Consider the following 27,570-nt stretch of genomic DNA (forward strand, 5'->3'; position numbering starts at 1 on the left):
TTGGAGCAAACTGCGGCGGCATCTTCAATCTGAGTTTGCACAAAGGAATTTAATTTGGCCACAGCATTAGTACACGGAAAAACAAGGGGCCTTTTAATATGAGAAATATTAAATATGCATGCAAACATCTTCCAAAACCGTCTGTTCCCTGCTTGCAAAGAGTCTGCCTGCGAGGTTAGAAATTTGAAAGCGGAAATGAAGACATAATAAGCGTACCTTTCCTACTTATTTTTTTTCATTATATTTACTTGTTCAGCTCAGAATGCAAATTAGCTTCTGGCACAACAGGCAAATATAATTAAAATTGAGATATATTTATGCAAATATTTGGTTGGGATTACAGTTAAACCCGGAGCAATGTTCTTGATCCGTGCTTTAAATGTCTCTTTTGGTCTTTATAAACACACAGTCACAGAAAGACAGGAGGTCTCTTTGTTTTTCAACTGTTTCATGGCAGCCGTGCATCGTGCTTTTACTTTGAGCTGTGATGTTAGTCATTCTGTGCTGGGCGGCATCCTTTGCCTTACAAGCAGCCGTGGTAATTTCTCAGTCTGATGGGGCCCTGTGCATGCACAACAACAAGCTCCATTTATGTGCATTCACTCTGGTCCGCACTTGACCTTCCTCAACGGGCGCAGTGACTAAAAAGCCTTTTATGTAACCCTGCAGAAGTGTTTGGGAGAGCAGCCACGTCTCCCTTACGGCCCCTCGGGTAAAAGTTTAAGACCTATAAACTCTGTAAAGGGATACTTCAACTGGAGAACTCGCATTTCTTCATGATGCCCTGCCTCCTGGAGAACTTCTCAATTCATGATGCACATTTATATCGACAGAGCAAGCAGGGAATGAAAATGCAACGAATGACCTCTGCAAAGTTACACTGGACAAACATGAGATGATCCGCAACAATGTGATGCTACAGTTAATCCAAACCATTAGGCTCCATCACAGCAAAATTAGATCAATGTGAAACTATACATGTTACAAAAATAAACACATCACAAAACTGATTATTTCGTATACATATATACATAAATATGTAAAATGTCAAAATAAATGGGAATTCATTGAATTTGCTCGTGGAGCCTTTGGTGTAAAGTGCAGCTTCAGTGACAAATGTAAACTGTCCTGACAGTGCTGACCTTTCTGGAAAAACAAACTGGAGAGTACAAAATGGAGGACGCCGTCTCCACAAAACAGATGCAGCTCAGTTGGCAGTTAGTCGTGAGACACAAGTGTGTGGTACAGGATTTACTCTTTCATTAACTGTTAAATGCAGCACGAATCAACATTTCTGTTTCAAGAATAAGTCAAATAACGAAGCATCACACACCAGGCATCAACTAGCTTGTGAACATAAGGGAGCATGGTGGAGCTAAAGAGAGATTTCCCAGGAGGGGGTGGAGACCCAAACTAAGTTCTCCCACAATGTGGAAAATTTGTCTTGGGCTCTTCACCCATGCTGCAGCCATAAATATACACATATACACTAAAACAAATCCACATTATGCAACAAATATCAGCCCAAATACCTGTGTTAATACATAACATGGTACCATATTGTGCATAACTGTCCATATTGCAAATACACGCAAATTCACATGCAAGTAGTCACCATATAACAGTTTTTAGCGACACATCAACATGCATCATTATTGCACACTTGAGTCAATTGTTCTGATTTACCAACTGTGATTTGGGTCTCAGTTAAAAGTTCAGTTAAAAATCAACAAACAGAACAATATCTGTACTGGTGCTGTCGGAAACATTTATTGAAGAGTTAAGGTCAAAATTACAATAACAATATCTAATACAACAAATAGTACAAGGGTATGTGACAAGTAAACAAAGGAAAACTACAAACAAGATGGCGACTGGGACCGCCTGGCTGCTGTGTTTCTTAGTCAAGGCTGGTTGGTGTCTGGTTAAAAGACAGATGCAATATTACTCATTATACAAGGAATCTACTGACATGAACTTAACCCAACTACGAACAGACAGCAATAAAGTCAATAAAAGTTAAACTGTCCTGTGCTCGGTCGTGTTGCACTCTACGAGGTTGCATTACCAATTCCAGGGAGGGAGAGGAAGATGCTTTGTAAAGTTTTGCTTTTTAAGTCCAGCCAGGCTCGACGCCAACTCTGCTTTGTGGCTCCTGTCGCCTGCAAAATCGCCCGGCAAGACTTTGTGTCATAGCCGCTGGTGGTAAATTAAACCTGTTAACTTGAGGTTCACCCGCAGGCGGAGCAGAGTTGTGGCGGAGTGCTCTGAGCAGGCCTGCAGGGAGGTCAGCAGTTCCGCTAGTGAAGAGCATGGGCAGAGAGAGAGAGTTGTTTCTGTCTCCATCACCAGGAGAATCAGAGAGGGTGAGGACAGAGAGAGCGGGGGTTTATTGGGGACATCTAACTATCTGGTGGTTGGGTACAAGGGCAGAGCTCACAACCTGGGCTGACAAAACATTAATATAAATCTAAACAGTTGGGAAACACAAGCCAAGTATCGGAGGTAGATGATTTGTTTACGTGTTCTTATACTTTAAAATGAGCTTGATGTTACAGCCTTAGCCGACGTTTGTCGTCTGGAAGAGCAGAAAACATCTAAATCATATTAAGGAAGATAAGGAAACTTTTAAAAACAGGAAAAATAAGTTGTGTTGGAAATCACACATACAAACAACATATTATTTGCGTATCTTGCTACTTAACGTAATTATAAAATTCTTGCGACAAACATTTCTTCTAACATCTTCAATTGATTCAAAGTAGGGAAACAACCAGAATCCATTGTGTGCACTGCCTTTATGAAACTGCAGGGTTTATACCAGGTCGCTGCTGATTGGCCAACACCTTTGACATGCCCACCAAGAAAGACAAAACGTACCTTGGAGCATGCTGCACACGGTTACGACCTCGAGCGTTAAAGCCTTGTTTGCATGCACACCATGACGTGCACACGAATGCGAAACAGCTATAAACTTGAAAAATGCAAAACTGGAGGGAAAAGCGACGCAGGTCTGGAGTTATAATGTCTGCAGAGAAGAATATAACACACCTACACCTGCTGTCACTGATGTTAAACACAGACACCACCTCTCATTAAACCCTTCCCACACTGCATTACTCATCTTTGGAGAATTTTGTTTTAATTAATTCCGTCTTAATGTAAATGTGGTGTAATTTAGAGGTTTATACCACATGGGAAGGTTTTTACAGCTCACTACGCTGGTACACTCAGATTCTGGTGTCATACACTATATTTAGATATAAAGTGAATTGAAATGATAAATGTATCACTCACCAAAATCTCTGAATGGAACAGCGTCCCTGTAAGGAAGTTCAATAGCAAGCAGTCAGATGATGATGATGATCAGGAATTAATATTGACTTTATATTAAAGATGGACGACATGGTGGTTTCCTAAAGTAAATCCAATTCATCTTGATCGCCACCTGGTGGCTGGCTACTGTATAGGTCATAAATTCCACCTGTAATATGTGACTAAAAAGTCATTTAATTCGATATTTGATGCTATAAAACAAGGTAAAACCTCATCAACATAATATAGATCACATTTTATAGAATATTGTGACATTACAGCTGCGAAACTATGGTTCTACCTTAAAAAAATATATCTCACCTGTATTATGATTAAGAAAAACAACCAAGACTGTGCTGCCTCCTAAAGGAGACAGAATTAAAGTTAAGATTGAAGTGAACATGACATATTTATCCTTTCCCTCTCTCCCTTCCTCTCCCCCAAAGGAAAGCTTGCTGGTGTTCCGATCAGAAAAGAACGTGACGCTGAACGCCAGAGACGACCGAGGCCAGCTGACCGGCCAGCTCACAGTGGGTGAGTCCACTGCCTGGAGGAGGTTAACACTCTGGAGCAGAAGAGTTTTGTGACTCACTGTCATTTGGGACACAGGTTTATTTACTTAGTAATCCAGTCCTGGCTGTAAATGACCCAATCAATCCTATTTATTACCCACTTTAATCAGCTGTAGCACAATTATTCATCTTTAAATTCCCTGTAATCCTCCCTGTGCTGGTAAAATACACTGTGAGGATTTCACACTAACCTTTGATACACTTATTGAAAGGGCAATGGATTCTTCTTATTATCGTTAAGTTTAAGCTTCAGCCAAACCAAATTACTGGAGTCTTTTACATGATTTATGACCACTGGAGAGCAGATGACCTGCTTATTAACACCAACAGCCATCGATCTGAGCCAACATAAGTCGGGAGTTGATGCTGATTTGACGAGACTGATGATGTGACACGTTTCCGTCACGCTTGGCCTTCCTCCAAAAATGAGGAGCGCCTGCTTTTGAAGAAAGTGCATTTTATCTGGAATGAGATGGAACTCGGTCGAGAATAATTAACTTCCCGAGGCGCCACAGCCTCTGGATTAATGGTCGAGAGAGGAGGAGGAGGAGGAGGAGAGAGGAAAGTTTCTGCGAGCACATCTGGAAAAACAGAAAAAGTGAACAAGAATTAATATTCCTCCGCAGTAGAAGAGCTTACTGATTTGTCTCCATTTGGAGTAAAAGCATGGCTGATCCAGCTTTGTTGGGCACTTTTCATTTGCAAACACTTAAAAGTTTCTCACAGCACTAATAGTCTTTCTTTCCCAGACAGAGTTTCCTGAAACACAAACAGACTTTTTTTTAAACAACGCCATTTACAACTATTAACGTTAGAATTCCAGATTGATAAAACTCTGTAGGTGTAGCTCTGTCCTCTAATGTTGATGAATTATCAAACTAGAAAGTTTATATATTTTTGCGGAGCAGATATGGGTTTGTAGCTTTAATCGATGCCTGCAGCTTCACTCTGTAAAAATCTGTAAGCAGGACCTGAGGCTGTGGAGGCCCAGTGTCAGAGGCTGGAGGTGCGAAGTCGAGATGGAGGAAGACTGCTGTTCACTGCAGATGAAGAGGAGGTCATCATGACAACAGAAAAGTTCATCGTCACAGGTAACATGTGCCTCAATTTATCATCTTTTGACACATCAGATATATTTATTATTAGATCTTAAAAGCAAAGAAAGATCATTTGAATACCATTTTGATCAGTTCCAAAAAAAAATAAAAAATTGTTTCTTACCTCGCTTGTAAATTTCATGAATTCTAAAAGTACGTTGTATCGTCAGGCTCCGAAGGCGCCGTGTTTGGGCATTCAGTAGAAACTCCTCTGATCCAGGCGAGAGCATCCGAAGACCTGAGGTAAGTCCACGAGATTCATTAAAGCTTAATGTCACATGTTCATATCCTGTTCAATTAAACAAGGAGCTCTTTAAATAAAGATAGAAGGAGGAACCCTCATTGAGCAGCATCATTATTCTCAAGCAGCCTCTCGTAAACTAGAGCAGCCACTGGTCGCCTCGTTATCACACAAATTCAAAAACAAGATTTCACCATTATATTAATTTCACGGCCGAGGGGCGAGCTAATTTGTTGGTTATTCTCTATAGCAGCGAGGAATTGATTAAAGTGTGGAGAGAGTGTGGAGACAGTGGTTGGCACTTATTAGACTCGTACGCTCCCGTGCATGTGATCCCCAGCACGTGCACGCTCCCCCCGAGGCTGCGAGTGCGTCGTCGCTCCTTTAACGAGCTATAACGAGTGCGGTTTGTTGTCCACCTGACTGGTCCTGGGGGGAGGGCCGGGATCAAAGTTGGCAGAAAAAGCAGTGTTCTGGCAGCTAATTCCTCCAGAGTGAGAGGAATACTGATGAGGTTCACTTTCTCACACACACACACACACACACACACACACACACACACACACACACACCTCAGTGGTCACCATCTGCTATGTGTTCAAAATCTTAACGAGGAGCCGCCCAACAGTTGAGAAAAGGAAAATAGCAACATGACTTTTACTTGAGACAGGATTCAGATTTTTTATTCTGTTCAAATGAACAGATATTTCTCATCAAAAACAAATTTCATTCAAATAATGTCAATGTTTGATTCAATTTAAAAACATATCTCATGTTAATGTCTTTTTCCAAAAATCTCATATTTCTGCAGGACTGAAATGTTTTTCACACCAGCAGGAATAAAATTAGAACTGGACTGATTTATTGGTTGGTTAGGAGCCTTTCACATTTCCATATATTGTCATCAGCATTTATATTTGCTCTTATTCACTGATATAAACTTATTTTAGTAGAAAAGATGTGCATCTATTGTAATATCTTACATAAAATGAATTATGAACTACTTTATTCGTTCAAGTACTTTATATTTGTTTGTATTTCACGGCTAGAAACAGGTGATGACCCAAATGCAGAGGCCACGTGAGGACAGATCCAATAAACAATATTTAATCTGACTTACGGCTTTGAAACACGGGTAGAGGTGTCCAGACATCACACACGGGCTGAAAGTGAAAATCATAGCTGGGAATTAACTGATGAGGAAGAAACACCATGGGAACAAGTGGGAACACACAGGTGACACCAGACACAGGTGAAACTCATTGAGGGTGACGCAGGTCGTCACAGGAAGTGATGTGCTCTATTAACAGGAAGTTAATAAACTCAGCAGACAAATAACTGAGACACAAATAAAAAACATTGGTTTATTGGCGAATATATAAATATTTGAAGTTTTATTCACTCTAATATCACAAATCTTGTTATACTGATTATCTTTAATGTTTAAATGTGTATTGTGTACGCCCCTCTCTCTGTAACAGGTTGTAAGTTTGGTCGGAGTAAAACCTGTGATAACTCATTCCTCCTGCACTGCTTCTTTTTCATTAATCACATCGACACAGTAAATTATCAGCCTGTTGATTAATCGCTTGTGTGTAATTCTGATTTATCGCGTGATATGATGACATCATACCGTATAATTACAGCAACACTGTCATAAAAATTCTCTGACACGCACACATCTGTTTTTATCATAAATACTCTATTAACTCTTTGAATTTCCTGTTTCTCTTTTCCACTTTACGTTACCATGTTTTTATAACAGAATTTTTTGGTCTTATTTGTTTGTGTGACTCTGGGACTTTTCTTCCATATTCATGAGTTTCTCTCGCTACATCGCATCACTGTCTTGTGTTTCATTTCTCTTTTAAACCAGCAGCGATCAGAGAGACGCTCACCTGAGATCTTCTCCCCTGAGAAACACCTGCTCTCTCTCCCCGCTGACTTCCTGTGTGTACGCTCACACTCAACTTTGTCTTCATTTATCATCGTCACGCTGCTTCTGAATAATTGAATATACTGCGAATAATAATAAGTCCATTGGCATTCATTTACATATTTTAAGTTAACTCATGAACCTCGATACATGAGCTGGACTGAATTTGTATTTGCTTCACCCGTCTGGTTTAGTTTCAGTCTTTTAGGACGTGGCCTGGTGTACAGATTTATATTCCCACAGACAAGAACAACCCGAATGACTTACAGATAGAAAACCAGAGATCCTCTGCACAGCAGGGCAGATCGGTTAGTTTTATTTATTTCACATATGTATTCACAAATAATGAAAATATTTTAAATTCAGAGGATCTAAAAATCAAATCATTTTCAAACCAGGAGCATTACATACATCGTTCTTCTATTCACAAGAAAAACAAACAAAGAGAAGGGTTGTGTAAAGGTTGGTATTTTCATAGACACACTATTGGTACGATATTATTACTCCAAACCAAAATGAAATGATAAACTGAATTAAGGCAGAAATAATCTCACAAATAAAAAAAGAAGAGAATTGGTAGAAAGCAACAACAACCCTGCGCTCCACACAGCACAGCAGGAGAAATGTCCGCTACTAAGGATTATTATTATCTTAATTCATGAATTAAATATTTGGTCTGTGAAATGTTGATAGTGAATAATGTTCATCCTAATCTTTCAGAGCCCAGACATCTCTCTCCATATTTAGTTTCTAATGATGACTCCTGGGAATCGTTGTGTGATGTTTTATTATTACCAAGTGAGCATAGTAGTGAGTATTAGTGATAATATTTCAAAGTTTTAAAAAGTTTTTGGACATGTGAGAAACTGCCCCTGAGCTGAGGCCTCTGAAACAAGTGCAGAGGTGTTATAAAGAGAAAACGCTCCCCTCGTCAGAGACCTGTCCGTTTGTCTCGTCCAGCTTCATTACGCTCTGATCTGCACCTTCACCTCGCCGTCACCTCTGTGGTTCCCTCTCACTCTCAAAGCTTTGTGTGAAATCTGAGGACAGAAATTGACTCGCAGAAAATCTGGGTCTAGAGATGAAAATATTTATAACATAATCAGATCATTCTGCAGCTAAATTTAAGATGACGGTGCTCCGATTCCCGACGGGCGCGTCAGAAACTCATCAGTGACAGGCAGCAAAGCCGTGGGATGAGTGCTTTGATATTTTTACTGTCATACAGCCGTCGTCTTGTTTGTTCACATTCACTGGGACGTGTCTGTTCTCCCGACATCTATTGGTGATCAATACCAGCAAAAAGTCTCCAGGTCTCAGCTCTGTCAAAAACAGACTATTTGACATTTGTTGAGAGTCTGTAGTTAAAAGCCAAAGCAGGAGAGGCAGGATATGAAGCCTCGTTTGGTTCCCTACATTTTCAGACCCAGCATCTGAAAAAACATTTTCACAGCTTTGCATTTTATTTTCTCTGCAACTTCTCAGCGTCTTAAGCTCGGCTGCTCTTCAGCTTCGAGGTGCGTTTGCAGAGTTAGTCGGCCGAGCAGCTTTTCAGCAGCAGCACGTGTCCACGGCAGAGTGACAGGTTCATTAAGGAGATAAAGGCCGAGGAGAACAGCTCTTCTCGGTTCCACTTAGCTCCGCTCAGACTTTGTTCTAGCAGCACTTTGTTGGGATTAAGATGTAGTGCAGCAGGAGGGTGTGTTTTTTTCTAGTTATGACTGCAGTGGAGGGAAGTGGAGTTTCTTTGTTGCTCTATTGATCTTTTTTTGAGAGAAAAGTTTGGACAGCAGAGTATATTACTTATTATTATACAGACAAGAGCTGATTTGGACTTTTGGGGTCAATTCCAATATTGATATTATGGAGTAAAACATTTTATTATAAATAATTATGAATGAAAAGTTAACACAAATACCAATTATATTATATTATATATAATAGATTTTATTTCTGTTTTCTATATATTATATTATAAAAAAGTTTATATATCTGTAAACATAAACACTAATACCAACTTGGTCTGAGGAAGACATATTGAAAGTATCAATAATTTTGGTGACTTAAGTTGTATAGATTAAAACCTATCACAGTGTTTTTTCCTCTAGTAAAAGAGTTTTTGTAGTTTTTCGTCACCCCAGTATTATGGACGGAGGAGGTCGCACCTTCTGCAGATTGTTCAGCCCTATGAGGTAAATTGTGATTAGTGAATATGGGCTGTAGAAATATAACAAGTGTCAGACCAGGTCAAAACTTTCCACACTTCAGTCCATTGCTGGAAAAATAGCCTGTGAGATCATCGCCTCGATCTGTTTCACATTTTCCGAACTGAGACTGTGAAAGCTTCTCCTCCCCTGAAGGAGATTTAGTGATTAGCAAGTGAGAAATTATTTTACCTCTCATGCTATCAAACTGTTAAATGCTCATGATAAGTCAGTGGGGGACGTGTCTTGCATTTAAAACTGCTGATGGTGATGGAAATGTGGACTATTGAAGGTTGGGTTAAATGACGGCCGGTTGTTCTCCAGGTTTGCAGCATTTTCTTCGAGTGTGCATGTTGGATCAAATTAATTCAATACATTTTTGTGAGTATGTTATTAGGTTTCCTGTATCTTCTGTTTAAGTGAGACAGTGTGCAGAAGAGTGGCGTCTGTACTTTTGCTTTCTCAAACGCAGCAGGAGATCGTGCCGCTCAGAAATGTAAATGTCCAGAACATTCAGGTGAGGGGTTGTAGCCTGGAAGCGGGACATGACATATAAATCCTCCTGCGTTTTTGTTTTCAAGTCGACATCTTCATCCGCGTCTTCTTCGTTTATTTGTATTCTTCCAGTTTCGCTTCCAACTGCAACACTCTGTTGTTGTGACCGAAAGCTGAGATAGTAAATTGGGGTGTTTGCACAAGAGATAAGTGTGTGTTGTTCAGATCTTCCCCCGTGATTCTCTGCATGGCGACCTGTCCAGGGTGTGTGGATAATGGATGGACGGATGTTTCTCTCTCTCAGCATCCAGCTCTTTTGTGTTTCGTGTCTGGTAGTTTTGTAAAGTTTGCTGCGTGCTCCCTCGAGGCCACAGACAGTCAATAAAAGTGAAACACTGTGTGATTGTGACCTGTAAAAACAACTTGTCACCTTTATGAACCCCCTGATACGTTCTGTTTTAATCAACCTCATCCGCTGTGACATCAACTCCGGCCATCAGCACGTGTGGTCCAGCGCAGCTCTTTCCTGCCTGCCTCTGTGATACAGTGACCTTTCTGCCCATGTAAATGTCATTTTCCAGGGAAGGGGGGAGAGGATGTCGTAAACAGCCTTTATGACTGCAAATACCACACAGGTTATCTGTAGCCAGGGATTTACATATTCGGCTTTTTCCTGGACGGAGCCAGAAGCCCCTGAAATACTCTGAGTACAGGAAGCTTCTCGGCACTGAGGAGGATGGAGCTTTATCCGAGGGTTTCTGGACTTGGTGACATTTTAAAACAACCAAATTAGCTTCATTAATTAAGATTGCCTAGAATCTAAATTGCATGGAAGTTAATGGAATTATGTCATCTATCAAAGTTCGTGAGAAGGATCTTTATTGTTTTAACTTTAGTTTTAAGGAACAATTAGACAGTATTTAAGTAATTGTAAAATACATTTTAAATGATACATTTTACTACCTCTTCGCTTCTAAAGGCAAGGTTTTATTCATAAAGTACATTTTATACACAGAGGTAGATTGGGAAATGAAATAAAACACTGACACAAAATTAAAAGAAATCAATTAAAGAGAAAAAAGTTTTCAATCTAAATAAAAGACTTTAAAAAGAGCAGAATAAAAGAGGTAAAGATATTAAAAGTCTAGATCTATAATAAAAATAAATTCAAGGAAACACACACATGCTCCTGGTATCAAGTACAAGTTCATTCATTACAGTGAAAACAGCTATCAGGAATATTGGAATTAAAATGGTGTCATTTAACATTTAATATTAAATCCTGCGCAGCCACTGATGGGTTTTTAAATGACATCTCATTAGTAGTAAAGGTTACTGGTTTTATCAATCATGTGAGGTGTATAATGTGACTATACACTGCTGTTGTAGATAAAGCCTCACAAACCAGGGCGTAAAAACCTTCTCCACATGAAACTGGAAACAGTCTGAGCTGGTTATAAAAACCCAGGAGACAATTCTTTTAATGCTTTTATTTTGGACTGTGTCTGAAACAAGCACTCTGGGAAATTGAGCCCTTTGTCTTCTGGCGGAATCACCAGACTGCTCAGTGACCTTGCGATCCTCATTGGGGACCAGACTCCAGGTCCTATGAGGTAAAACCTCAGCGCTGAGGTCCTGGCTGATGTGAGGGGAAGGCTGTGGGTGAATGTGTCCACAATGGATGGAAGACAATGAAATGTCCCTAGAAGGACGGCAAGCATCACCTTTAACCAACTTCTCATCGCTCTGTTAATGACTTGTCTATCTGAGTTACAGCTAATCAGTGGATGCTTGAGAAATAATTTTTGCAATTATTGAAACGTACAAAGCCGAGGAGCACAGGTTTTTCACTAATGAGCGTAGATTCGGGGAAATAAATAGCAGGTTGTGTCTCTACGGGAGAGTTTACTCATTTCATGATGCAATAAATAATTAAAGAAACTCAACCTGCTGATTCCATAAACGTATGTTGGTCTGCATGTGGAATGTTTATCTCACAAGTTAAAAAAAACCTCAATAATCAATTTGATAATTTTTATCAAACTGAAAACACACACACATAAGTGCTGATCTCTGTCATGTCATTAATTGCGGTTAAACCAGGTAGGATGAAGTTTTCTAACTGCACTGAGTGTTTATAAAAAGCTCTGAGCACAACATCCAGCACACAAACAATAAGGGACAGTTTATTGTAGAAGTGTTTGAAGAGGACTCACTAATGACTCCGGAGCATCAACACAGGACAAGGCAGGTGAAGAACTGGCAATAAAAAGGAAAAATAAGCATCAATATTGCATCTGCTCTTTATTTAAACAGCTCACAAGGAAAAAATGAGCCGCAGATTGGTTGAAATAACGACTTGAAGAGACTTCCATCGACTTCCCGCGAGTGTAGGGCACAAACAGTCCCAGGTCAAATTTCACAGAGCCCCTCCAAACTGAATCCACTGAAAGCTGATTTAAAGTCAAAGAGGATTTTCAAATGCAGATGAAATTCATTTGCTTTTCTCTTTTTCCTTTTATTCCACCCCACCCCCCTCGCCCCTTATTCCACAGGCGCATAATCCGAAATGTGTGTCACTGTCAGTGGGGTGCGGAGATTTGAGCGATTTCAAGACGTCTCCTTAAAGTCTCCCATTTAAAATTCATTGAAAACCGATTTGGGGGAAGATGGCGCTGGTGGTGGTGGGGGGTGAAGAAAATCAATTTGAAACGGTTATGAGTTATGAAAACAAATTCCACATTGATTGGCTCCCACACTTATCTTTCCCCGTGTAAACAAATGGTCCATGGGAGGAAAATGCAAATTGCATTAGCCTCAGTGCTGCTGAAGGTCAAAATCAGCTGATACAATTACGGGCTGTTTAGGAGCGGCGCTGGATTAGCATAATGAGAGGAGCTACTTAAACATGAAAGAGCACCTTTAATATTCCACAGGTGATGAAATCATTGGTGTAAATGACGCCTAAAATACATTTATGCATCAGAGGCCAAACAGAAATAATAGAAGCTGCTTTGTCTTTTAAATATGTGACATTTGTTTCAAGCTGCCTGAAACCAGTGATTACACAAGGAGGCTCATAATCTGTGAGCTGAACGATCAATTTACCCTCGGACGCAACTTGTATCCTTGGCTTTTAAAATCACACGGAAAGTTTTAACAATGCAAAGATACTGGAAGTATACACAGAAAAAAGTGATGATTCTGAGACGTCCTCTTTCTTTTTTCTCTACTCGTCAGATTGGAGTCTCCAACACGGACTCTGACCATGGAGGCTCCCAGGGGGGTCGAGGCGAGCGCTGCCAAGGGGCCGCTGAAGGTCAGCAGTCGAAAGGACCTGCATCTGGAGTCAACGGAGGGAGAGGTGAGGAGGAAGTCAAAAATAAAATCAGAGCTTGAAATTCTCTTTCGTGCCCATGCTGATATTTATCCGCCTTTATTTTCTTATTAATGTATTTATTTGACATTGTTTATTAGTATTTAGATTATGTCACATAATCAATCTCATAAACAATCTCACATCTCGTTAAATGGAATGCAGCACAATATAACAGACCTGTAATACATCCTCCCTTCATGAAGGTTATTGGAACGAGTTTAGAGACATGTTGATTCACCATAATGATCGCTGTGGCTTGCAGTACTTTGGCCGAAACATCTCACACGAGCACATTCACGGGAAACACAAATGCAAAAGAGTGCAAACACAACAGCACAAATGCAAACTCAACAACAGGAATGTAAACGCAACAACACTACTGCATAGATTGAAAATAAAGATGGACGACGATTCTCCACTTCCTGTTGTTGTACAACAATGGCAGCCACCATCTTGTGCTTTTGATGTGGAGCCGCGGTATCGTGCTCTCGACCAATCACGTCAGACAACCATAACACATCAGACCAGCAGCAGCAGCAGCAGCCTGGCTTAAAAAATGAATAACTTACTAAATAAAAATACTTGACAGAGAGATGGAGTATTCAGCGTATTTCACTGCACTGTCACATTGTATTCACTGATTGCTCATTTATCAGTCTGAGTTAGTAATAAATCCCCTCAGGTCGTCTCTGCTGACATTATTTAAATGACCTCCTGCTCGTCTCTGGTGTTTTTCCCTCCCAGATCCTTTTAGACGCCAACACCGTGCAGCTGGGCAGCCTCCCGCTCGGCGTCTACACGGCGTCCCCCAGTCAGGCCTCCCACGAGCAGGCCGTGTACGAGGTGTGCGTCTGCCCCAGCGGCAAGATCTACCTCTCTCCTGCCGAGAGCAGCTCCACCTGCCAGGCCATGAGCAACATCTGCCTCTGGAGCTGACCTGGTGATCTAAGGACACCGCGAACATCTGCCCTGGATCAGCTTAGGTTGAGACCCATTTGACGTCGGAGCTCAAACTCTTCGGTTCCTGAGCTGTTCGGATTATTTCGGAGGCGTCTGACACCAGCGGTGGTCGAACTGAAGGTCAGGACTCACCGCTGGCGGAGGAACTTCAGTCAGCTCTCTCTGAAATCAGGAATATCTCAAACATTTCTACTACCTTCTATCGCAGTCAGAGGACACGACTTTTATTTTTCTACTCTTAAGTTCAACGTTAACACGCAGCGGCTGTCTTTAGGATTCAGAGAGAACAAGAAAAGACAAAACACAGGTGCCTTCTGCTGTGAAAGAACTCACGTCGAACCCGTCTGTGTCAAAGGTTATAGAAGTTGAGATAGTAGAAAGGGAAGTAAGCACAATTCTCTCATGGGTTTTTAGATTATTTTTGAACTTTCTTAGTTTTACTGTTATCCACCGTGTTAGCAGCTGTTTTTGAAATGAAACATGTTCTTGTGTGGCACATCACACTCGACCTTGATAAAGACGAGGGAAACGACACAATCGTGGCTGTTTTGAATGTTCACGTTGTAAAAACTCCTTCACTTTAAGGTAAATATCCTTTTTTTAAATGATGTTTACTATGACGGAGTCTTGGGGCCATATCGAACGAAAAGATATTGAGATTTAGAGAATAAGGTCCTAATATTACAAGAATAAAATTGTTATTAAATGTAATTGAATGATCAGCAAAGTTCAATTCCTTCTGTATCTAAAATCTGGTCTAACAGTCTCGTCTTTGAATATCACGCAGACGAAACAGGAAGTTTCCTCCGAGTCTGTCTGGTTCTTTTTTCAGTTTCTTGCAGAATCTTAGTCCTGATACTTGTGGTGCTGATGAGCACAAATATCAGTATTTTGTTATTTTTTGAATCCTTTGCTAAAGTATAACTGAACAAAATGCTTCATATTCTTCATTTTAACACAGGCGACAGACTGATCTTCTGATAACCCCCCTCTAAAATGACACGTCGCCTTAAATGATGCCTTTATTCTCATGCATCAGAAACAAAACAAAAATCTCACAGTGTCCCTTGTATCTCCATCATCGGATGGAATTTCTTCAGTTTTTGTGGAATTATAAATGTAAAGATTTCCTGCATTTCAAACCTCTTCTCGTTCATTTAAAGTTGTGCTGCCACTTCATTCTTGACCTTGGAAACTGTAGTTAAGAAAATCTCACCACAAGCTTTTTGATCATGTTACATAATCCTCAGAAGGAGTGAGACGTCTTTAATCTACAGATCCATGACAACAGGGCACCTCCATCTACTGATGAAGCCCAAGAGTCTTTTCTTTAAAGATCATGAATACAGATGTAATCTTTAATTCATCTTTTGCAAAGTTTAAAGAAACTCTTCTGGATGTTAAGACCCCACCCAGTGCGTGAACTCTCCGAGGCGGCGGCCCTCGGTGGGGTGTGACACTGGAGCCTGGCTGACCTTGGCTCCGCAGCTGAGGGCGAGGCAGGCCGCCATGTGTCAGCAGGTCTGCTGGAGCGCAAGGTCTCGCTCCACGCCACTTCCTCATCCGCCATCATCGGCCTCCAGCAGCTTGTTTGGTAAGAGTTACCGTGGCATTTTAACAAGAGCTTAGCTGATCTGTGTGTGTGTGTGTGTGTGTGTGTGTGTGCGGTGAGTGTCTCTGATCCCACACATCATGTTGGTCGAGCTAATGTGACAAATCCAAAAAACTATTTGTATTATTAAAGTCATTTTACCTTCTAAATGATTAACTCTGATGTGGTAATGGAACAGTGGTTTGACCGTGCATGAAAGAAAGACACTTCTTGACATCACTCACACACGACTCAGCTCATCACTGAGCAGTTACGCCTGATGCGAATGCGACACTGTGTCAGGAGAGAAACAAAGTCATATATATCTCAAATAATTGAACAGATGGTTGTTTTTGAAAAGACGGAGCATACGTCTCCACTTCCTCCTGTCGTGTAAAAGATACAGATGCCGCCATTTTGCAGTTTTGACATGATCTGGAGCCAGAGACGGTGCAGAAGCGACGGCGCTGTGGAGGCGAGGTCCCGCCGATGCACGGGCTCGACCAATCACGAGTCAGTCTCAGCTGTCAATCATGACGTTTCAGCCCGTTTTTATATCATCAAATAATTAATGGACTTGAAGATCATGATAAGAACTATTTTTTACCTTTAGCTTGGTGTTCCATCCATTAACGTGGTAGAGGCGGGGTTTATGACTTATACTGCAACCAGCCATTAGGGGTCACTCTTCTCTACATTAGACAGAGAGTGGCCTGCACAGTATATCTGGATATAATAATGATAATAAGACAGTGTTAAAATAATAACATTAAAATCATAAAACAGACAACACACAGGTGATAAAGTGTAGCAGGATCAATAAAACAGATTCGAGCCGCAATCAGTATAAAATATATTCATCAACAAAACGGTTGCTTGATTTTCTGCCGCTGCATCATCTCGGCACTAAATTAAATGAGTTCATCGAGGTTGTGAAGCACAGTAAAAAAAAAAAGAGTTCATTACTCAAACTGAAACACGCCAAGTGATGTAAATCACCTGTCAATCTCACCAAGCCCAGTGTCAAGACAAAGAAATGAAGATTTTATGATAAAAGAACAGAAAATTTAACAAAACAAAACGGTTTTCTTACAAATTCTCCACAAAAATAGTCAATTAAAACCTGAAATGGGAGTAATGATGACACAAACCTGCCTCCTACACATTCTATCACCCTCTATTTGTCATTATCCGTCTCCTTCCCTGTAATGTTGAAGTGCATCTTGCCTCAGCGTTTCACCAGCTGCAGGCTGAACCATGATGAAGTCTTTTCCTTCTCCGAGCAGAGCTGGACGGAGGAGACGTTAGTGGAGTCTGCTGCTGCTGCACATCCCAACTTCTCTGCTCTTAATTAAGCCCAAAGTTGCCATAAAATAAAAACAGATCTGAGCAGTGATGCAGGAGCAACTGCAGTTTTTGTGGAACGGCTCAGCAGCAGCGAATGTTTCCAGGAGAAGTGATGAAGAGTAATGAACGTGTGACGACAGCTGATGAAGAATAAGGGCTGCTGGTGTTTGTGCTGACTCAGAATCTGACTTTCAAATGACATCAGTTTCTGTCAGAACGAGGCCGGTGAAAAGTCCCAGAATCTACTGAGAATTTCTCTGCACATTTTCTCGACTTGTGCATCATCAAATCTCAGAGTAACTCGCTCCGCCTGCAGTGATGCTGACATGCAGCGAGCAGGCGAAAATCTACTCCTGTGGATTCACGTTTTTCTATGAGTCTTCATTCAGTTTAAAGTCTCAGTGTAAATAATATTTGGTCCCGATTCGGAAAAGTTCAGTTTATCTTCATTTTTCAGCTCCTTTTCAGTTTTCATTCCCTGACTTTCATCTCCCTTTTTGTCATTTGTCTGTTTTCAAAGCATCAAGTATAAATTATAACGCAGTTGTTATCACACCTTTCAGTCAATGTCACTCCAACACATATGGTTTTTGCCCTTTTCTTTGTAATTTATGCAAAATAGACCAAATAATTCATACAAGAATCTAGTTTCAAATGTGCCTCATAGTGAAAAGCAGAGATTATGAATGATTTGACTGTAGTTAGGATCAGAGGAACTTATATCGATGGATTATCACAGACGGGTAAAGGCCAAAGATTAGTGAGGATATTGTTCTGAATTAGTATTTTAATCGACATCATGAGATAATGTTGTGTTTCATTATGCATGTTTAGACCCACTGTCTCATAACAAGCACACATGCTACAAACTACAATAAAACAAAGACAATTCAAAGTGGTAATTCATTTTACTTGCAAAGAGTGTAGAATGGAAACACCCTTGTTACTTCCATGGCAGTTAGATAAAATAAAATAATTTATTTCTGATGGTTAAAGATTTAGAAAAGGGTCAAATTTGCACCGAGGAACAGGAAGGAAAAGAAAATCCTCGTTTTTCACATGAACAACAAGGTCACATCCTCCGTCCTGCAGGTTTATAAATATGGACCACTGTTATCTTTACAAGATGAGATGGTGTGTTCAGGTGGAACTTTGATATCACCCTCCATCCACAGACCGTCCTCATGCTCGATGGAGCTCTTTCAGCTTCCTACACAAGTTCTACTTATATCTTTTCATGCACTGGGCTGTCAAGCACTTTGTAAGGAAATCCAAATTTAAGCAAATTGAAAGATGAATGTAAACTGTCATAGGTGAACTTTGAGGCTGCATGTAAATATCCACTACACAAACAGCAGCTGATCATTGCTCCAGATTCACATTAAGCTGAAAAAAGCTGTTTGAAACTGTGGTGAAAACTGGTTCCAGCTGCTGCAGATGTGCAGCGAGTCCTGCTCAGGACTTCAGCTTTATTATTTGTCTATAATATCATTAAGTTATTTTGTGGTTGTCGCTGCCCGAGAATGATTTTCAACACAAAGTCTACAACCCAGTTCTCTGCAGATCAAAAACTTTGCTTGTGCTGCCATCTAGTGGCGATAGACCAGAGGTTCACAAGTTAACTAGTCTGCCATTAATGAATTAATTGGATTGTAAAATCAGACAAATACATCAACTAAAGTATGTTTTAAATTGTAGTGCCTTCATACCTTTAATTCAGAAAGTAAGTATCTAACAGTAAACTGAGCTCTCTAACCATCATTCATGATAAAACACAGTAAATTGGAGAAAAGAACCAAACTTGAACCAGGTAGTTTACCTGTAAGTCTAAACTTCAGACTAAATATAATGAGAAGAATCAGACCTTTGTTTTCAGAGGAAACATAAACATTCGTTGTGTTTAAAAAAAAAAAAAAAAGAGACAAGAACTCTGAATATGGAAGAATCTTTAATTCTTGAACAAACCCTTAAAACGAATGAGTGTATCTGCATAAAAAACCCCACGACAGCTCGCCTCATGACGATGAGCTGTAACCTTAAAGTCATCTGCTGAATGAGCCATGAGGTCCCTGGTGAATTATATACTATGGATTTTCTTGACAGTAAGAATAATAAGTGAATAATAAGATCATTTTGAATAGATAGTGGATACAGATCGTTCAGATACTGGCTGTAAATGTTATCAATGTCTAGATAAGGTCATGGCACCAATAAAAAAAATATTCAAAGTCTGTGACATTGATATTGACATTGATATTTAGAAATAAAGAGCTTAAGACATTAATTGAACACTGTTCTTTTAGAACTCCAAGTTTTAGAAAATAAAACTCAATATTTGTAAAATCAGATATTGCTTTTTACTGGCATTTAATTTTCTTTTTTTAACATCTGATATCTTGTTACTTCTGGTCCAAAAATATATATAAAATATAATAAATGATTAAGATAAGTAGTCATGAACTAATACATTCCTTCAAAACCTCTACTAATAAGGGGTGGTTTCTGTGTTTTACTAAAAACAAATACTTCTTCGAGAGGCAGTAAAAGCCTTTAAACTCTGTGCGAGTGATTCTAGTTTTATTGGGAGATTTTAGATGCAGTGAAGCTCAGACGCATCTCATGTCCCGTCAGTTCTTCTCGTCGTCTTTGTGTTCAGGCACGGGCCTGTGAGGGCAGATAGGTGGACGGCTTCCATATACATTTTGCCTGCAAATGATTATGAGGACATGTGTCAGAGTGAAAAAACACAAGTCGTCATTTTTGTTATCTTGATAACAACCCTCCATGGCCGGAGGACTAACAGCTGAGAGCAGTCACTTAGCTAAAGCACATTTTTCAGTAACTCCAGTCAGGTTCATGTTAACCATCACATCCAGTCATCACACCGAGCTAACAGCGTCCTGCTCCTCGTCTGCAGAGGGTGTGAGCAATATCAATAGAAAGTGAAACAAGATGAGCTATTGTTTTCAGACTAAGACACATGAAGCACTCACCACGGATTTTCATTCTGCAAGAAATCAGCTTTGAGGGCAGATCTTGAAATGCCAATGCCATGAGGAATCCTGTCTGGATATCTCACAGCGATCTTCATCCCGTTCAGATCAAAGCCCTGAAGACACCAACAAATTGTATCTACATTTTATCTACAGGAGAAATTATTCCTGTAGGTTAGATGGAGGCTGACGTTGCTTTATTTCTTATGGACGTATGTACGCATAGGGAAGGAGGCAATCATTTGTTTTTTCTTCAGCTGACCAACTGTGTGAGGGGAGCAGAGGATGGAATTTCCCTGAGTATTTACTCAGGGCGAGAGACATGATTGGGGAGGAGGATTTTGGCGAGAGACGGAATCATCGACCTCATGCAACATTAAAAGGGTCAACTTCCATTTCTCAGCCTCTACATGGAATAAAAACCATCATGATCTTTGGAGTTAATTGCAAATCACTGCCAACATGTTCAACACAAATGCTAAACAAAGAAATTACCTAAAAATGTTGACAAATGTCAACATTTTTGCAGCCATTTGTTCTCAAAGCAAAGGCAGTGATTAAAAGTTTAACCAAACGGTTGTAATTTCATGTTTTGTTTTGAGGCGAGAAATTAAAGTTTTAGTTCTAAATGGTTCAAAAGAGATGGAACCTGAGCTTTTTTGCAACATGTGACTGTAACTGTGATAAAAATGCATCTACAGAAATTTTTAGAAATTGTTGTAAACTGACGCAAAGGCCACTGAAAGGTTTTTATATGAATTATTTACAGTGTTCAACAAACTGGTTTGCAGTTTCCCCTCCCCAGGTACATACAGTTTACATAAACATACAAGTGAACATTATACTATTTAAAAAAGGAAAACAAACAGTTTGTAGTCACACTGTAGTTCAGGCCCAGGATGCACACAGCAGGAAGTACTTACATGAAAACGTCGGATCGCCTCGTCACAATGCTCTTGTTTGGTAAAGTTGACGAAGGCACAACGTTTGTTAGTCAGAACCTTCACACTATAGACAACTCCAGCCCTGCAGGAGACAACAGGACAACTGTAATGCGTGTGTACACAACACTTCAATATTTGGTTGAATTGCAGAAATACAACAACTAAACAATCTTACTTGTTAAACAGGTTGGTTATCAGAGACTCAGCTACTGGATGACTCAAGTTTCCAACCCAAACTGGAAACAGCTCCCTGTTGAAAGAAAACATCACAATACATTCAAAAGAAAATGAAGGCAACAGACCTGCGGCCAGATCCAAATATTGATCCTCTTATTTTGTGAGTCCTTTTATGCATAACACCATCATTCACAACAGTCTGGAGTTCATAAACACGTCAAATGATTTTCTGCTCTATGAGAATATACTGTCTAATTAGAGGTAAAGAAACACCAACAACTATTAATATTCTATCTGAACAGTGTTAAATTAAGAGAACTGAATCAAGAATCATCACATAAATCACATTCGCTGATATAGTATTTATAATTGTTAGCATCACTGATAGTGAATCATTGACACGTTGACCTTTTAATAGGAAAATATTTTATGTTGTAGTATTTAAGGTGGATTCACATCACTCTGTGACACTGAAATGCTGCCGTGTGTAAACTGAGATAAATCTCAGAAAGGGACGATTTAATTCACTACAATAGAAGCATCGTGGAAAAACTCAGAGAGTATTACACTCTGCGGTCATTTGAGTGTCTGAGTTAGTTCCATCAACGAGTTGTTGTGGTGTAGTGGATTTATACTCACGGTGGTGGTCGAATGTTTTCATGGCTGATCTTCGTGGCCTGATGAGGAGCAGGTTTGTGTTGACTCTGAATGTTTGACATATTCTGAACTGGGCCGATGAGTTTGTTTTTAACGGTGAGGGCCTGAGAAGGATAAGCAGCGACTGCATGGTGTGTGTTGGCTGAAAGGAGTGGAGACACACCGGTGATGTTCGTGACTTGAGGCGCTGGTGGGGCGGCACTTTGAAAAGCTCCTAAACACAAGAATAATGTTTACTATACTTTTTGTCAGTTACTGTAAGTAACTGACAAAACTTTACTTCATCGGGGGGGGGGGCACACTCACCTGGATGGTGGTGTAACTTAGACAGAACAACTAAGGCTTCGTCAACTGTTCCATGAATAATTAAAGCATTTGAGCTCTGCTCCCGGGTGAATCCACACTCCTGCAACAAAACACACATTTGAGAATCTCCAGACTTGATGTCTGTCGACACATATCGAGTGTGTCACAGTACAAAATATTCCTAATAGTTGATTTTCTGAGCAAAAATCAGAAATCTTAAATATACAGTATTTGAATTAAGTAACTACTGAGCTGGTACACAAAATACCAACCAGGTTACACCCATACTAATATATTTTTAAAAAGAGCAATGATCTCCATCCAGGTGAGAGTTTTAACTCTGGAACAGAATAAGTATCTTTTCATTCCAACACACCTGAAAATGCATATGATGCAGATGCATGATATGCACTTCCTGTGTAAACAGGAAGAGGATTGTCTTTTCTGAAGTTGGTTGTTTAGTTGCAGAAAACTACAAATAAGAAACAGCAATAGTGAAAAGTAAGATCAGAGATGTCTCTTCTTGACTCAATGACGACGCGGAACCGCTGACACATTGTATTCTCATCCGTGCATCAACAGTGATGTGTTTGAAACTAAAAGGCAGTAGTGTGAATGTAGCCTACATAAACCCATTGAGAGAGATTATACAAACATGTAACACACCATTAGTTGTGTTATCTGCACTCGCATAAGTTCCTGAGCAGCTTCTGCATATGAACCGTCCAGTTTGAGAACTTCACCGAAGGACTGAGCAGCCTCATTATACCTCTGCAGGAAGAAGAAAGAGAGAAAGAAGATGAACTCTCCTCACTCTCTACTTTGGGACTAAATCAAAACGTTGAGACTCATTGACCGTGACCACTAATCAGCCCAGTTATTCATGTTCACAGCAACTGCGAGTCAAAACAAGTCTGAGTAAATAATGTGAGCCTGTGCAGCTCAGTGACACTTCAAATTAATTTGAGTTGCAACGAGGCCAGCGTGAACTCAAAGTCATTCCAACCTGAAAGGATGAGGGTAAACAAAACCAAGTGAAAGAAGTTACTTATTCACAGCCACAAACACTGAAGCGTGGGTCATGTTAATGGAGTGTAAAAGAACAAAAATCTCTCTGTGCAGGATTGAGATATCATGTACAAGAAGCCAAAAACCTTTTTTTGTTTTGTGAGGTCACTGTGATCTCGACTTTTGACCACCAAAATCTAGTTAATTCATCTTTGACCACATGTGAAAGTCTGTTCACGAGAATGGGACGGACAGAAAACGTGATGCAAGTAAAACCAGCATGAAACATTTTACAGTTTTGAAATATCTGCACATATTTTCTTATTTCATTGAGATCTTTACCTTTAGACCGGCCAGAGCTCTGCCCTTCCTAAAGCGACCTTTAACCCAGCCTGGACACAAATTAACACACAGCTCTGCATCTGTCAGCGCCTTCTCATATTGTTTCATCTTTTCAAAACAGAAGGAACGATTCCCAAACAACCTGCGACAGAAACAATAAGATTAAGTAAAAAAAAAAACAGTGGTGGTATGAGCATCATGTGCACATTTACTGTGAATGAAGTAGAGCTCTTACTTAAACTCTGTAGGGTTGTATTTAATTGCGTCAGTGAAGTATTTCACAGCCATATTAAAGTCTCCAGAACTTGCAAATCTATTTCCAATAACTGTAGGGGCAAAAGAATAGATTATTCAAATATAAATCATCATATACATTTTGCCTGCAAATGATTATGAGGACATGTGTCATCATCAACAAGTTGCATAGAGCTTGTGCACAATTCAGGCAAAACCCACCTGCGAGCTCAGTACTTATTTTTATATTATCTTCAATGGTGGGGATGCTACAGGCAGAAGAGGCCTGATCAGGCTGGAAGAGAGAATTGAGATGAGCAGTTTTATCCCGTGTAATAAAAAACAATCAAGTGATTATTACAGTTTTATGGTCGTTAATCGAAGAGTTATCAGTTGTGTTTCTTTTGCGAGATCAATCACCTCTGGCTGTCTGGTTTTACTTTCCTTAACCGGGACCTTCTTCTCTTTCCTCTCAGGCTTCGGCTTCTTCTCCATTTTACGCTTGGCTATGAGAGCAGCTTTAGTCACAAAAGTACTTGTCATGTCCAATTCCTTAAAAGATAAAGAAATAAAACATTAGGAACAGAAATACAACGAACCCCAGTTGTTAAGCCTGTTAAATATCAATATTCTAAACCTGCATCCCTGCATAAAAACCTTCGCTAAGGAGGTTGTTTTTGTTGGTGAAACATCCATGAAACTTGGCGGAAGGATGAGACATGAGCCAAGAAAGAACCCAATACATTCTGGCATGAACAAAAAGACAAAGGGGCAGACCCAGGAGTTTTCCTGGAGAATTATTCATGTTTCTTGATGAAACAAATCATGCATGGTTAAAGGACTGATATCTGCGAGTGTGTTATTTGGTGTAGCTTGAGTGAATTTAAGGGGGACTGTTGGGCCTTGGCAGAAGAATATGCTCTATATGTGTTCATATGTCACATGCTAGATATGAGTAAGAGAAGTATTAATAGATTAACTTCCTGTGTCATGTTTAAACGTGCGGCATGCAGCACAGAAAGTCATCATCTTAGATTCCTCAGATCAAATAGGTAGAAGAAAATTACAAGAGTGCAGGGATCAGATTTGAAATGTGAAACCTCATTCTGTGTAATAACAGATGTATGAATTGCAGTAATAACAGGAGCACTTGGTACCTCACTTTCAAAGGTTTCATTCTCAGTGTTGCTATCTTCACCACTCGATTCGCCATCACTGCTCTCTGTATCTTGAGCTGAAGTCGACTTTTTAACACTGGAATCTGTATCATCTTTTTGTTTCCCATCAACGGGTTTACTATCCTCTGCTTTAGATTGCTGTGCATCAGTTTCTCCCTGCAAATCAAGAAAACACAAACATTACGTGAAGACTTGAGAATGAAACTTGACGAGTTTATTTTTAAGGTTCCCTTTTAAAAAGATGTTAAACATAGGATTTTACCTTTTCGGCTTTTAGGAGGTTCTGTTTTTCCTTCTCAAGCTGTTTTTTCCTCTTCTGATTCTGTTTGACAAGAATGCACAAAAGCTTTATCTACATATTTGAACACTCACTTATTACAATAATTTTCTTTTTAACCAGAGACAGAATTTACCTGTTTCTTAAGCTTCTTCTTCTCAGCCTTTTCTGTCTTTTTTCTAATTTCTTCAAGTAATCTGGCATTTCTTTCAGCTTCCTACCAGAGTTATATAACAAACATTAACCAGCGGAACTCTACAGAATCACGTCTCATCTTTAAAACATCAACATCAAGGACAGATACAACAAAAGTGAACTTACACTCTCTTTGACCTGAGGAGTTGGAGGGGATGGGCGAGGAATGTCACCAGTGTGATAACGCGGTGGAGGTAACCATCTCGTAATTCCATCATCATCCTCATCCGTGTATTCCAGACCTGTGAAGAAAAAGTTTGTCATAAAAAAATATAAGACTGTGTTGTGTGTGTGTATATGTCAAATCTTAAATGTAAATCATACCCCGGAGTCCAAAGTTGACAATCCTTTGAAGGCTACGGTCTCTGTTCAACATACCCACAACCTTCTGCTATTAAACAGGAGAGAAAGACATGTCAAAGGGCATTTTACCTAGTTGCTGACAATCATCATATCAGCCTTTAAACTTTCGTTTTCCCAAACTAGGCTGCCCTCCACCCCCTAAGTATAGTCAAAGCAAAACAAGGTTAATTTGTTTCTGAGGAATCTGATGCCAGTACGGACTGCAGTTAGGTTTCACTTTCCTTTGCCCTGGGGCTGCTCTGAGATCATCAGGAGTCCAGCCACTTCCTTTCTGAAGGCACAACAGACTGCATCTCATTTGTTGAGACTGTCTTTTAAAAGTAAAGATAAGTGAGGCAGTAAGACCAATCTTTCAAAGGTAGCAGAGGTCAAATCCTTTTTGGAGTTTTGTGACGACCTGATGTGACAGATGTGGTTTTGTTGAGGATATTGCAGATGACTCAGCTAATTTTGGCCACATCACAAGTTTCGGTGAACTACCACCAAGAACTTAAGAGAAAATGCTCTTTTGTGCGTGTTACCTCAGCCAAGGTACTACTACTACTACTACTACTACTACTAATAATAATAATAAACTTTAGTTATATAGCTGTTTTTAAAAACATAGCTTACAATGTGCTTTGACAGCAAAGCAGGAAGAAGAAATATAAGAGAAATAACAATTCACAATGATGCAACGTGACAAGGAGGCCGGAAAACCTAGTTTAGCTGGAAACAAGGTAGGGTTCTAATGAAGTGAATAATATATAGAGCTGGGTGTGTCAGATGGAAACGTGAACATGCAAAAGCAGTGATATGAGAAGCAAAATAAAAGCTGAAAGTCCATAAAATGGGTTTTAAGAGGTGATTTAAAAGAAGTGGGAAGTCAGCTGAATTCAGGAAGCAGAGAACTTCAGTGTCACAACAGCAGCAGCTATTTGACAGAAATGCTCATGTTGAAATTCGCAAAGTTTGTAATCGTGGCTCTGTTTTCGATTTGATTGGATTGTCCAACACTGTAAAGACCATGCATGTACGTCCCCTGTGCTGTCTCTGTGTCTGTCTCCTTGATTGGCACAAGGAGCAGCAGCAGCAGCAGCAGCTGCGCAAACACAGCACACCTGTGTGCGGAACATCCACCGGAAGTGACCATGTGTGCACAACAGAGCAGGACAGGTCAGAGTCTGACGAGGTGACCACCGTGTTAGAAACACTTCACCATGGCAGCTGCTCACACCTCTCGCTGTGTTCACCGCCGCGGACCCACCGCTGTCTCAGCAGAACGCACAAGCAGCAGGTGAATTAAAGAGCCGTACTTACGATCATGTCCATGTCCATAAACTCTGGAAAAGAAGAAGACACGTTTGATGTTTCAGTGTCACATCGAACCAGTGTGTGTGTGTGTGTGTTTTGCGATGATTCATTAGTTTTTCTTCCTGTCCAGCGGTTACCAGCTAATTCACCGCCCACGACTCCTCAGAGGAGGAATTAGCATCTGCGCTAAAGCGCTTCCTCACCCGTCTCGTCTCTGTACATCTCCATGGTTCCCCCGCAGCTTCATATGCGCTTTAAATGCAGTTTATTACGCATTTATCTGCGTAACTCGTGCGTTTCAAAAGTTAGCAGCTAACTTTCGGCTCATGTCGCTCGCGCTCCCAACAAACATCGGCGTGAACGAGCGGAAGTCCGCTTGTTTCTGACGCATGCGCGCCGCAATGATGCTGCCGTTGCTGCCCTCTGCTGGACAGATGTGTCCTCCCTGCATTATATCATTTACATG

General features: G+C 40.2%; 2 protein-coding genes and 1 long non-coding RNA gene across 8 annotated transcripts in view; 1 reads left to right on the forward strand and 2 right to left on the reverse strand.

Moving 5' to 3' along the window:
* The window catches only part of LOC109634700 (zeta-sarcoglycan-like), a 33,225-nt gene extending 17,891 nt beyond the window's left edge, over window positions 1–15,334 (forward strand). The window contains exons 4-8 of the mRNA XM_069519192.1: window positions 3,762–3,849; window positions 4,856–4,978; window positions 5,155–5,227; window positions 13,101–13,224; window positions 13,984–15,334. Of these exons, the coding sequence (XP_069375293.1) occupies window positions 3,762–3,849; window positions 4,856–4,978; window positions 5,155–5,227; window positions 13,101–13,224; window positions 13,984–14,175 (600 nt within the window). The 3' untranslated portion in view covers window positions 14,176–15,334. The remainder of the gene's footprint in view (window positions 1–3,761; window positions 3,850–4,855; window positions 4,979–5,154; window positions 5,228–13,100; window positions 13,225–13,983) is intronic.
* On the reverse strand, window positions 1,755–6,514 carry LOC109634701 (uncharacterized). 4 transcript variants are annotated; one of them, XR_002203075.2, is made up of 6 exons: window positions 6,346–6,514; window positions 5,109–5,222; window positions 4,859–4,927; window positions 3,637–3,678; window positions 3,298–3,323; window positions 1,755–1,921 (listed from the first exon to the last, which is right to left on the reverse strand). It is a non-coding gene; the product is annotated as an uncharacterized lncRNA (long non-coding RNA). The 4 variants fall into 4 exon arrangements; XR_011240010.1 differs by lacking the exon at window positions 1,755–1,921 and adding an exon at window positions 1,928–2,300; XR_011240011.1 differs by lacking the exon at window positions 1,755–1,921 and adding an exon at window positions 2,307–2,578.
* Window positions 15,335–19,066: 3,732 nt separating the features above from the next.
* On the reverse strand, window positions 19,067–27,505 carry LOC109634952 (tetratricopeptide repeat protein 31-like). 3 transcript variants are annotated; one of them, XM_020095824.2, is made up of 18 exons: window positions 27,308–27,505; window positions 27,111–27,133; window positions 25,773–25,839; window positions 25,575–25,690; window positions 25,390–25,470; window positions 25,239–25,298; window positions 24,956–25,132; window positions 24,219–24,350; window positions 24,021–24,093; window positions 23,800–23,890; window positions 23,565–23,706; window positions 22,881–22,985; window positions 22,215–22,314; window positions 21,891–22,122; window positions 21,250–21,324; window positions 21,054–21,156; window positions 20,131–20,246; window positions 19,067–19,843 (listed from the first exon to the last, which is right to left on the reverse strand). In XM_020095824.2, exons 1-18 carry the CDS (start codon window positions 27,330–27,332, stop codon window positions 19,765–19,767), a joined length of 1,797 nt encoding a protein of 598 aa, XP_019951383.2. In that variant the 5' UTR covers window positions 27,333–27,505; the 3' UTR covers window positions 19,067–19,764. The 3 variants fall into 3 exon arrangements, with proteins under 3 accessions (XP_019951383.2, XP_019951384.2, XP_069375291.1); XM_020095825.2 differs by having other exon boundaries at window positions 25,773–25,836; window positions 27,308–27,491; XM_069519190.1 differs by having other exon boundaries at window positions 25,773–25,836; window positions 26,912–27,133; window positions 27,308–27,490.
* Window positions 27,506–27,570: the final 65 nt, after the last annotated feature.

The sequence above is a fragment of the Paralichthys olivaceus genome, chromosome 22 (assembly GCF_024713975.1).
Source record: "Paralichthys olivaceus isolate ysfri-2021 chromosome 22, ASM2471397v2, whole genome shotgun sequence".
NCBI lineage: Eukaryota > Metazoa > Chordata > Actinopteri > Pleuronectiformes > Paralichthyidae > Paralichthys > Paralichthys olivaceus.

Coding starts and splice junctions, on each gene's coding strand:
- LOC109634952 (XM_020095824.2), bottom strand. CDS start 27,332: ATGGAGATGTACAGAGACGAGACGG. Junction 23,707..23,799: donor TACAACCCTACAGAGTTTAA/GTAAGAGCTCTA, acceptor TTTCTGTCGCAG/GTTGTTTGGGAATCGTTCCT. Junction 21,157..21,249: donor ATAACCAACCTGTTTAACAA/GTAAGATTGTTT, acceptor TGTCTCCTGCAG/GGCTGGAGTTGTCTATAGTG.